Consider the following 12,989-nt stretch of genomic DNA (forward strand, 5'->3'; position numbering starts at 1 on the left):
GTGTGTGTGTGTGTGTGTGTGTGTGTGTGTGCAGAGTGGCGGCAGGGGCGAATGGCTCGCGTGGTGCTGCAGGATGAAGACATCACCACCAAGATAGAGAACGACTGGAAGAGACTCAACGCTCTCATGCACTATCAGGTAAACTCTCAGCGGGAGGAAGAAACGCCACGGGAAAAATGATGAGTCCAGGGCTTTTATTGTGAAAGGGGAAGGAAGATAGAGTGGATCTGTTAGTCTACCCCTCATAATATCACATTGAATAATAATGGCATTCGTGATAGAAAACACAACAACAACAACTATATGTACGCAGGAAAAAACTCTGGAAGTTTTCCTCCCTTTACCCTCAAACCTCCCCTGTTGATGAGTTTCTGCCGGGGCTTTTATTATGGAAATTTACGCCGACAAACTTTGATGTCTCTTGACTTTTAGCTTCTCATTTGCATGTCCTTGCTGCTGTAATCCAAGTGACAGGAAGAGAGGACAATTACTGTACAGGTGGCAGGAGACATGAGACCCCAGCGCCTCACACACACACTCCTCCTCCCTCCCCCCGAGCGACTGGAGGACAGCACCTCTTACCCTCTGCTTCTCTTGACTTCTACAATTAGTCATTGGAAGGAAAGTAGAGAGTGGATCGCACATGAGGGATATTACAGTCTATTCTGTCTCTTTACCTCCTCCACCCCCTCCCTGCTGATGAGCAGAGAGGAAACTGAAGGAGGAGTCCTGCAGGATTTATGTCTGCTGAACATAAAGAGGCAGAGCAGGCGGGGGATAATAGAGAGGTGGCTGTGAGGATCAGAATCAGAGGGCAGTGCTCTCAGCAGGTCGTGAATCTTCAGCATCTCATTACTCAGCCAACATCTGCTTAAAGACGCACCAGGTTCGGCTCTAAGATCCCGGGGTTCGGAGCACTTGATTCAGGGAGGAGTGTTAGGCCTCCTGCTGAGGGTGCATCTGAACTCCTGCCCCTGCAGAGTGAGCAGAATCACCACCAGATGTAGGAGTCATTAGAAGAAGGGACAGTGTCCTTCACCCAGGACCTGGCCCCATGCAGCTTCTCTCCATCCCTTCTCTCCCTCCCTTCTGTCCCTCCCTTCTCTCCCTCCCTTCTGTCCCTCCCTTCTGTCCCTCCCTTCTCTCCCTCCCTTCTGTCCCTCCCTTCTCTCCCTCCCTTCGTTACATTTAGCTGAAGCTTTTATGTGACGTACAATAAGTGCAGTCAACCATGAAGGAACGTGGCTCTTGCAGAGCAGTTACATGCACTAACACCTCCAGAACACACTGCAGGAGAGGGACAACCCAGAGAAGCAGAGTAGGGTCTTCTTAAGCTACAGGTGGGGTTTTTTATTCTCACTTTTCCCCAAAAAAATAAATGGCCCAAAAAATACAGTCTTTTTCAAAATTTCGACTTTTTCTTTTCTTTCTTTTCTTTTCTTCTTCTTCTTCGCCGTGCAATGAGCCTCCCTCTCCCTCTCCTCCTCGTCTTTAATCCTGGATGAAGCTCTGCAGGGTTTACCTCCTCACCATCACGGCCTCCTCTTTTGTTTTCTTGCGCGACACGGTCTGTCTGCCATCGTTAGCCGGGGGGATGCTAACGGTCCGCTCAGCGACACTCGGTCGGATCTGTCGGACCGCCATTGATCAGGATCTGAGGGAGTAAGCAGGGAGGAGGAGGAGAGAGGAGAGCAGGTGTGACACACAGACACTCGCTTGCTTCGTTACTGTTTTGATGAGCTGGCAGTGTGTGTGTGTGTTAGCGTCACACACCGCGCCGTGCTTTGGCAGCTGCACCTGCACACCTGACTGCTCGTTAAGTCCCAGAGTGAAGGAGAAGAAAAATATTTGAAGGAGGCGTGATAGATCCACAGTGAAGCCCTGCATCACCTCCAGGAGACACAGGGACCAGCCACTTAAAGAGAGCATCAAAGAAGATAAGCAGGGTTGTGATCTTTGGGGTTTCCTTCTCCTGTAGTTCTTTATATAGGTTTTGGTGCATGTAAATGGTCTGCAAACACAGAATCTGTCTTAAAGCAGAACAGAGGACGACAGTTTGGATGTGGTCTCCTCTGTTTGTTGTAAAAGGAGCAGACTTTATGTCATCCTTAAGCTGAACTGTAGGCTAATACTTTACTAAGGGGCTTTTCCCTTCCCTGTAGTGTGTTATATAGGTTTTAGTGCATGTAAATGGTCTGCAGAGGCTCAAATCCCTGTGTTTGACTCCTTTGTTTACCTGGTGATAATGTGCGTGATAGGCTAAGGTGCGGGACATCTCTTAACTGGTTGACCAATCACAACAGGGTTAGGGTTAGGCTGCTAACCAATGAGAGCAGACATGGCTCTGGTTTCAGACAGAGGGTGAAAAGAGATGCTGCTAAATGAAAAATATGAATGCACCTTCACATTCAGAGGACTAAACTCCCCCCTCTTTCTCAGTGCTTCTTTGTTGCATAGATACAGATATAAGCACGCAGATATCTGTAGGAGATAAAAGATTCATGAGATTGGGGATTTTTCTTTTGCTGATTAAAATCTTTTGTTGTATAATCTCAAAGTGTTTCATCACACCTCCTTTCTTCTCCTCCCGGTCTCTGGGTGGATTATTTCCCGCCTCGTGAATCAGACATGTCACAGACACAATCTTCGTAAACATAACGGACATAAAAATGAACTCCAGTCGTCGGTCGGCTTATGACGATGCAAATTGCAAACATGATGTTTGTCAAAGTGTTGGAGGTGGAGACGGTGGTGGAGAAGTGATCCTGTAGTGTGCAGATGAGTGGTAGTAAAGGGCAGTACCGTGTCCAAGTAAGAAGTGAGGCAGGAAACTTGCCGCTGCCCTCTGAGTGTCCTCCTCTCCGCCTGCAGACTGATCCGGTTTCCAGACGTCTCTCGGGGCATTTTGGGCTATTTTCAACCGCCCCAGACTAAACAGATAGCACGACACGCTATCGGGTCCTGGACTCGGTGCTCCGTCTGCTGGGGCTCGACAGGTGGAGGAAACTTTGGGAGAGACGTATTAAATTAATCCTGCTGCTGCACCCGGGTTCATGGAGGTGCATTTCAGAATGGACCGTTTACTCAAATCAAAACGTGTGGTTTTGTAGTAACGGAGTAATGACATGACACGAATCAAAGCACCATCCCGTAATGTTGTCATAAACAACCTTTGTCCTCTTATTGTTGTTCCTCTCGTTCCTCTTGTTGTTCTCTCTAACTTGCATGCTATGAATTCTCTGCGAAAAATGAGCTCCTTTATTCACACTCAGTCAGAACCACACAACACATTGAGAAATGTCGTTCTCACTTCGGCTCCTTTAGTTAAAGTCTGGTTAAGTTCAGGGTGCATGTGGGGAGGGGGCTGCAGAGACTATATTATAAATGCACTACCTTTTTAATCTTTATATTCTTTGCATTTTCCCCGTTAATTCTGGGGTTTCTGGGAAGTTTTCCAGTTTTTTGTAAAGCTCTCTGAGACAAACGAGTGATTTTGAGCTGCATGAATAACATTTGACTGATTGAATTTGATTTGTAAACGCTGATCTCTCAAATAGAAGCAACTGCAGTACCTGTAGGACCTCACACTGCTTCCTGACTCCCACACTTTCTCCGATTCAACTTTTAAACCATCAGAAAACTTTACAGAATATCCCCTTTAGACACAGTGAGAGTTATATTTCCTGAAGAGCAGGCGCATCATGCCCGGGATGTGTGTGACCGAGCGGGTTTGATAAGCATCTGAGGGCACAGAGATGGGACAGCGAGGGGAGTCGGTGCTGAAGAGACAGGCAGATAGAGGATGACCATTCTCTGCTGTCCGTCTAATGGAGGAGTTATCAGCATGGCCATATCACACCTGCCCACTATCTGCAGCACACTGGATTATCCCTGAAGGGCGAATCTGCACGCCTTCAATCATTCACTCTATCACAAGGACCATCTCTGCTGTCAGCCAGGAAAAAGCACAGAGAAAGGGATGGAGAGGGAGGGAGGACGGGGAGGGATAGAGAAGCTATTTCATGCTGCACAGAGAAAATGCATAACTGGAAACTCATTGTTGATGTATAAGAGTGCATCGTCAGCGTAGAGCCGAGTACTGGATGGCAAGACCGGAAGAAATCAGATTTAGGGAAGCAGAAGGGGGAGAGAGAAAGGTCAAGGACGTCAGATGTGTGGATGGGGAAGGGAAGAGGGAGAGGAAGGTGGGGGTTAAGGAAGAACATTTTTCATTTCCATCCAAGAGCCGGAGCTGCGCCTCTGAGAGGATTCCTCCAGATTTCATCCCCGGTTTCAAGTGCCTCTCCAGCGAGGCCGGTAGAGGCCAGATGGCAGCTAATAACAAAGCCAGATTAGTTTGGGAGGAGCGGGAGGAAAGGGGGTGAGGATGAAGGAGGAGGAGAGGAAAGGGAGCCAGGGGGAACTCTGAACAGCCTTTTTCTCAAACGTTAGTGTAAAGAGGCATTTTTCTGCAGACTCTTTGAGGTATTCTTCTCGGAGCTTGCCTCTTGTTTTTTCTCTGTTGGATCAGCCTTCCTCTCTCTCTGGGTCTGAAGCGGAAATCCTTCCTCGGGGTGTGTGGCTGGAAATGCCAGCCAACAAGCTGCTGGTTGTTTTGGGCTTTCAGAAAAAAGAAACCACAAGTTTTAGTTTCTTCTGAAATGTTTAAACTGTTTAAACAATTAACCAGAGTCAGTTCAATTAACTACGACCCATGAAGATTTCTGCTGTAAAAGGAGTCTTCAAACTGTTTTTAAAGCCCTTTAAATGTCCTTTTCGTGCATATCTGAAGTGACTGGAGCACATCACACAGCTCTTTGTAAATATGAACAACAGAAGATGAGTTTCTTACTCACGACCCTTCATCTTTACACAGCGTCTTCTCCTCTTTGACTTTCATGCTATTAATATACCTGCATACTCCAAATCCAAGGCAGTCTCTGCCTCCTCCCTTTGCATCTCGTCCCAGGTTGCAAAGCTGACATCATGCCTGAGCTGTTTGTGAAGGGGAGACAATGACAGTCCTGTAGAGTCGGCGCTGTGTCTGCAGAGGGAACGCCACGGGTCGGTGTTGGAGAGCAGCAGGAGGCGCAGATACCACAGCAGCGGGGATATGTTCTGGTTGTGGGATGTGCGTGTAGTCTATTATAGCTAAATGTTTGTACAGAATAAACACACATAGGGGGATTAAAGAGTACAGGAATGCATGCACCGTTCATAGATAGACTTTTAGCTTTCTTATAGGATCTTTTTTGAAACATCTGTACGTACTTTTCTTCTGGAGAGATTCTGTTTATTTTTCTGCCGTTGAGTTGCTACTTTTGTTGTCTTGTTTACACCGGGGACAGCTGATCATGCTAAAGTTGGCTAGCATGGTGTTCAGAAAGACTGCTATCCCCACTGAACTCTGGAGAAGGACACACACCTGTAGCTCACAAAAAGAAGAGGAAGAAGAGGAACAAAAAGAGGAACAAGAGGAACAACAAGAGGAACAACAAGAGGAACGAGAGGAACAACAAGAGGAACGAGAGGAACAACAAGAGGAACAACAAGAGGAACAACAAGAGGAACGAGAGGAACAACAAGAGGAACGAGAGGAACAACAAGAGGAACGAGAGGAACAACAACAAGAGGAACGAGAGGAACAACAAGAGGAACAACAAGAACAACAACAAGAGGAACGAGAGGAACAACAAGAGGAACAACAAGAGGAACAACAAGAGGAACGAGGAGATGGAGGTTGTTTATGACAGCATTAAGGGACGGTGGTTTGATTTGTGTCATGTCGTTACTCCGTTAGAACAAAAGCAATCACAGTGTTCTGTGTAGCTGAAGGTGTATCCGCTGGTGTGAGCTAACATGATCCAGGAGTCAGAGCTCAGAAGCTCCTCTCTCTTTAGATATCCAGGATTTATTCGGGTACACAGCACGCTCTGCTCTGTTTTACATATTCCAGCAGCTTAATGTGATGTGTGTTCCTCCCCTCAGGTGTCAGACCGCTGTGTCGTGGCTCTGGTTCCCAAACAGACGTCCTCCTACAACATCCCCACCTCCGCCAGCATATCGCGCTCCTCCATCAGCAGATACGGTGAGTCACCCCCGCACATTTTATGACATTACACAACTTCTTTATGCACATTTTGAGGAGTTGCATTCGAGGAAACGACATCATTCTGTAAAACAAGTGAAGTTGGTTTTGCCTTTTTGCAGAAAAGTTGCTAATTGGATAGCAAGATCTGTCACATGACACTCTTCTTCGCGCTTTATTCGCTCAAACCAGTTGAAAGCGTAACAAAAGCCCTGTGGAAACGGCACCAAAAGGGTAGAATGCATATAGACGCGAATGCTTTTGCACAATAAACTTTGACATAACTCACATTTTGAGTTGTTGCATTTGAGGAAACAACATCATTCCGTAAAACAAGTGAGGTTGGTTTTGCATTTTTGCAGAAGAGGCGCTAATTGGATTAGGAAAATGCCTTTGCTGAATAAAATCTGTCGTACCGAGCATGATCTGTCACATGACACATCTCTGGAAAGCATAAAAAGAAATGCTATCTGACATAACCACTACTCCCTGCGAGCTTCATTGGCTCAAACCAGTTGAATAAACTCCTAATTCGCACTTTACAAGACAATAAAATCACTGGAGTACTGATTTGAGTGTTGCGTAAGAAGAGCCTTGTGAAAATGGCGCCAAAAGAGACGGAAATGCTTTTGCATACTACATTTCGACATTTTACCCACGTCAGCGTGTTTCTGTGCAAGTGCACGCTGACTTTTCTGCACTGCATGAATAAAATAATGCTATCAGATGTGTCCGGACAACGAGAGCGCTCTTCGTGTGTCTCTTCCTCTCTGTTTAATGAGGGATTACAGCCTATAGCGCCAACTCCTGATTAAAACTCCTCTGGAAACGAGTGATATTCCCTCCAAACCCGTGCATGATTAGATTTTGAAATGCAATTAAATGGAAACACAACAATTGATTCGCATACATGAGGTGATTACGGGTGTATTTGCAGGCTTAATAATCAGCAGCTAATCCCATGCAAATGTATTCGTGTCGCCTCAGAGACACATCATCAGAATGTTTCTTATATTGTTCGCTTCAGATATGAACAAAGCCATACTCCCCCCCTCCCTCCCTGGCCAGCTCTGTTTCTGCAGAGGCTTTTTATTTACTTTTTTGCAGCCTTTTTCTCGCTCCAACTGTGTGAGCTGCAGTCTGCCTTTCAGCTCAGACCACAAACTCTGCTGGGTGGAAGAATAATGGAAACACTAGAGAGAGAAATATCCAGTGTGTGATTTTAGAGGCGTCTTATTACTTTGATCAGGATGCATTTTGTGCAGAGGACTACTTCTTGCATGCATGCATCGCCTACAGCCACCTGCAGTATACACACACACACACACACACACACACACACACACACACACACCTCAGATGTGCTCCTATTTTCTGCTAAATTTGGTCTTGTGCCACACACACACACACACCTCAGATATGCTCCTATTTTCTGCTAAATTTGGTCTTGTGCCACACACACACACACACACACACACACACACACACACACACACACACACACACACACACACACACACACACACACACACACACACACAGCAGGCGACTTGTGAAGGCTAATTATTCCGTGTGAATGGTACTTCACACAAACAGAAAAAGGATAAGTGAGCGTGTCCAATTATCAGGATTAGTGAGAGAAAGTGAGCGCTGCCTTTAAACTGAGTAACAGCCAGACACAGAGCTAACGGCGTCCTCGTGCCTCAGCAATTATATCAGGAAAGGGATACCTGTGGAGACTGTGTGTGTGTGTGTCTTCAGCGTGGGGAGGGAGTAACTCTGTATTTCTATTTACTTATCTAAGACGGGACACTTACTAACACCATCATGTGGATGTGTCACATTCAGTAGAAGCTCGTTTTAATCTGCAGTCTGTGGCTTTAAAGAGGCCCTAATACTCATTTGTGGTGTTCCCTCTCCTATGTGTGCATGTCAATGGTCTGCAAAGGCACCATGAAAAGCACAACTGCTGTATTGTACAAAAAGGATTATTTATTCTGAATCATTTTGATTCTTTTTGGGTTCGTTTTTGGGGTTTTTGTGCAAGACTTTTTCTTCATTCTGCAGATTACACTTACTTACCCTTTAGTAAAGGATCTGAATGCTAGTATGTAGCTCCATTACGAGTTATACAGATGTTTGCGTTAAAGAAAAAACTAGTTTGTATGTAAGTATACCAACGTTGTGTTCAAGAGAAGCGTAGTGGAGGACCCAACTCTCTAATTGTGAGATAATCAATTAGCATTTAGAAACATTTAAGTATTTTTAGATGTTTTTTGAATCTTATATTTGACCTTTTAGCCTTTTTTCTACATTTTGCTGAATATCCTCACTCACTTTTACTCACAATTCAGGACAGAGTATTTATTTTAACTTCAGTGAAGGCTCTGAACACTTCCTCCACCTCTGGCTGCAGGATAATCTCAGAGCGAGGGGAGTAGGAGAAGGAGGGGAAGAGGAAATATAAGGGCAGTAAAAACCAGTGACTGGATTACGAGGGGATTTGGGACCTGAATCCACCCCGTGCACAGACACATATATCCCTCCTCCAGCCTCCGGGGGCCCCTGCAGATGCGCAGGTCGTCTCATTGGAAAGGTGTGCAGAGGCTGTACCGGCAGCGGGAGGCTTTGTTGTTCGCCTCGGCCCTTTGAAGCCGGGTCGGAGACGGAGCCTCGCTGAGATCCCAGGATCTCTAGAGAGCCGCTGCCGGGGAGGAGGCGGCGGATAATGACAGGCTCGTTCAGACTCAGAGAGGAGGAGGCCTGCCGCGCTGCTCAACACGTTACACATCTTCTGATGCATCGATTAAAATGTGACAGGGACGTTTTCAACATGTTGCGGGAAGAGCCAATTATGAGTCCCTTTGAGAGTGAGGGGGGCGGGGGGGGGGAGTGAGGAGCATTACTCATGACAGAGGAGAGACGGATAATAATTATGAAGCATTTTGCAAATACCTGGGTGTATTGAAAAATAAATGGCTGGTTATCTCTCATGTGTCTTGCAGACGGTCACTGTGAATCAATGCATCCCCTCCCTCTCATTACTTCCGTGAAATTACCCATCAACGCAATTTCCTTTACAGTGGGAGGGGGGCCTGTGGTGTCTTCTGAGGCTGAATAAATGCATACTTAGAGTGTAAAAATGCTGGACATCTTGAAGAGGACATATAATCTTCATGTTCAGGTTGTTACCAGTATTTAGTGTCTCTACGGGGACATCTGTACATGCTTTAATGTTCAAAAGTATGGACACATGGAGGGAAGTCAAGGATTCTAGCCTTTGCAGACCATTTACATGCACACAAACATATAGAACACACTACAGGGAAGGGAAAAGCCCACCACGCATTATAGGGCCTCTTTAAGACCACTGAGATGGACGTGTTTAGAAAACCAACATTAGACGTTTTCCCAATCCTCATAGAGGCACAGATCTTACACGACTGACATCATTTCCTTGCCCCCTAATTGGATGCTTTGTAATGCTGATAATTCCTCCTTCTTTTTCCCCGGACAGACTCGTCTTTCCGGTACACGGGGAGCCCGGACAGCCTGCGCTCTCGGGCCCCGATGATCACGCCGGACCTGGAGAGCGGGGTGAAGGTCTGGCACCTGGTGAAGAACCACGAGCACGGAGACCAGAAGGAGGGGGACCGCGGCAGCAAGATGGTCTCTGAGATTTATCTGACCCGGCTGCTAGCCACCAAGGTACCAAATCTGACCAGCATGCACATACGTTTCTGCTGAGTCATCTTTTGCTTCAGATTTAAAATCCAAAGCTTGAGAGATAGATCGATGATAGATAGAATTAAGCAGCTGAATAATCTGTCTCTCTCTGCTCCAGGGTACGCTGCAGAAGTTTGTGGACGACCTGTTCGAGACGCTGTTCAGCACCGTGCACAGAGGCAGCTCTCTTCCTCTCGCCATCAAATACATGTTCGACTTCCTGGACGAGCAGGCGGACAAACACGGCATCCACGACCAGGACGTGCGGCACACGTGGAAAAGCAACTGGTGAGCTCCTCGAAAACAGCTCAGGAAACCCAGATATTTACAATCAAACATGATTTTACTGATAGGAAAACCTGCCTTTCATTGAGCGTATTCAGAGATATCAGAAAAAAAAGGTGAGAAATTAAGTTTTTTAAGAAAGTCAAAAATAAAATGAGAATTTTGGAAAAAGATCTGAGCTGACATAAAAAGCTCAATTTTAGTTTAACACACCGTTATATTTCAGGCAGAAATCTGAAAAAGGGTGAAGACATTGAGAAAAAAATGAGAAATTCCAGAAAAATATTTTTAATTTAGAAACTTTTTAATTAATTGTTTTTTGCAAAAAAATCTTTCTTGGAAAATAAGTCAGAATTTTACAAAAAACGTGAGATTTCTTTTTTTTAAGTAAAAAAAAATCTGAATTTGAGAAAAGTGAGAACTTGGGAGAAAATCTGGGCCGACAGAAAATGCTCCATCATAGTTAAACACTCACAGTGAAGCTCTGTGTCCTCCTCTCCCTCCTCCAGCCTTCCTCTGCGTTTCTGGGTGAACGTCATCAAGAATCCTCAGTTTGTGTTCGACATCCACAAGAGCAGCATCACGGACGCCTGCCTGTCCGTCGTGGCTCAGACCTTCATGGACTCCTGCTCCACCTCCGAGCACCGGCTGGGGAAAGACTCCCCGTCCAACAAGCTGCTCTACGCTAAAGACATCCCCAACTACAAGAGCTGGGTGGAGAGGTAGGAGCGGCTCTGATCCCCTGCATCACATCCTCACTGTTTCCTCTCGTGTTAGCAGACAGTCGTTGCTCCTAACGGTGGTATTCTTTATAAAGCTGTCTCTGAAACAAAGTGTTTCCTGTGTTTCTCCGGCAGGTACTACGCTGACATCAGCCGGCTGCCGGCCATCAGCGATCAGGACATGAACGCCTACCTGGCGGAGCAGGCCAGACTGCACTCCAACGAGTTCAACATGCTCAGCGCGCTCAACGAGATCTACTCCTACATCAGCAAGTACAGCGAGGAGGTGAGGAACACATGCACGTGTCGCTATGATGCATTCTGCAGGAATTACTGAGGTCTGTCATGTGAGGGACAGTTTGGCTAGTAATCCAGAGCAGGAATGTAGGAGTATGTATATGTTTTATAATATTTATACATGAATCCCCTCTCTGAGATCTTTGCCTGCAGATTTGACCTGCAGGGCCGTCCCAGGCGCTGATTGCGTAATGAGCCTCTGCAAATCAGACGCTAATCACGGACAGAAAAGTCATGCCGCTAAAATGTAACACATGCCCTCCACCTGCATCAGGCAGAGGTGAGCGAGGTCAGCTCAGAGTCTTCAGTAGACATCCCCGAGGTGTGCAGAAAGCTGCGGTAACAAGGCAGCGTATGATCTGTGATGTCTACAAGCTCCCAGCATGCTCTCTGCTGAGCGGAAACACACACATACACACACACTCTGTCAGATCACAGGAAGAGTGAAAAAGGAGGGAGGAGGAAAGAGTAAGAGTGTGCATTCATGGAGACGTCGTGCCTCTAATGTCAGCTCGTCCTCTGGGAAGCATTAGCCTGACCTTTATGTTGACCACAGCCTCGCTCTCCTTTTATTTCCCCGCTCTCTACTTCCTGTACTTCCTCCTCTTTTCACCCATTATCCAGTCAGCCTCCCCTTTGCTCTCTGCTGCCTCAGCTGTCTGATGCACGTATGCAAACTCTTCCTCCTGTAGCAGAGCACATTCACTCCACACATGCAGCCCATCACTCCGAGAGCGTAAAAGCCTCAGCGCATATTTACAGTCCTGCACAAAGGGGGCCGAGCCGCAGACACTTAAATGGATTTGGGAAGGGATGCACCTGCATACAGTGCTGCAGATTAATAATAGATTGCTGCGATGAAGAGGAGGAGGAGGAGGAGGAGGAGGAAGCGCGTCGCCTGTAGCTGCCAGCCTTTAAGAGCACTTAAGCAGACGAGAGGAAGAAGGGCTCTGCTGCAGGACACAAAGAGTCGCCGTGCTCTGCAGGAGAAACGAACAAAGAAAACCTCAAATAGAAAATGAAATGTGTTTCTAAACGACTGAAGGACAACATAATGACTAATACAACAGTTAAAAGCACAGAAAATAGGCTCATTAAATGCAGATCTTTTACCGATATGCATGATTTCTACTCGAATAAATGTGCAAAGAACAGGAAAGGAGAGTCATGGTGCCCTGCAGAAAAACTGAGAAAACCCAGAAGGAAAATGAGTTTCTGCTCGACTGAAGGAAACCAGAACACTCAGTAAAGATGTTAAAAGGCTCATTAAATGTCTGTAAAACTGATATTTTATATATTATGCTTGATTTATAAATTGCAGAGCCTCATAGCGACCTTGCGTTTGAATACAAAGCACAGGAACATTACTTTGGATTAATCCAGAGTGCTTCTCCACGGGAATAAAAGGCACATTGTGGCCGACAGTTTTTACCCTGTGCTCATTTATTATTTATCCATTACCTCAGAATAATTGAAAATAAACATTGCATAAGAGAGGTCCTTTTAATTATTTTGGTGTCTTAAAGCACAAGGAAGAGAGTTACATAAAACCAGGCAGGATTTTAGTATTATTATTTCAAATATAATAAAGTAAAAATACTGACACCACACTTTGAAAATACTCTGGTATAAGTCCTTTAATTTAAAGGAGTGCTTAATGTAAAATGAACTAAAGCAGAAAAAAATATATAAATTAAGAAATAAATAAGAATAAAATAATACAACATTTAAAAAACAATAAGAATACAATAAATAAATAGGGATTTTTTAAAATGAGAATAAAGTAAAATAAAATAAAAATCTCTAAGAATAAAAAATAGAATACAATAAATAAATAAAATAGTAATTATATAAATTTAAAAATTATAAAA

At 45.3% G+C, this 12,989-nt stretch overlaps 1 protein-coding gene across 1 annotated transcript in view; it reads left to right on the top strand.

The window, feature by feature from the left end:
- plxna2 (plexin A2) overlaps positions 1-12,989 on the top strand; it is a 203,666-nt gene that overhangs the window by 185,148 nt on the left and 5,529 nt on the right. The window contains 6 exon segments of the mRNA XM_063910249.1: positions 35-138; positions 5,989-6,088; positions 9,606-9,796; positions 9,933-10,102; positions 10,609-10,821; positions 10,957-11,107. Coding sequence (XP_063766319.1) covers positions 35-138; positions 5,989-6,088; positions 9,606-9,796; positions 9,933-10,102; positions 10,609-10,821; positions 10,957-11,107 — 929 coding nt within the window.

This window comes from Eleginops maclovinus, chromosome 1 (assembly GCF_036324505.1).
Source record: "Eleginops maclovinus isolate JMC-PN-2008 ecotype Puerto Natales chromosome 1, JC_Emac_rtc_rv5, whole genome shotgun sequence".
Lineage (NCBI taxonomy): Eukaryota > Metazoa > Chordata > Actinopteri > Perciformes > Eleginopidae > Eleginops > Eleginops maclovinus.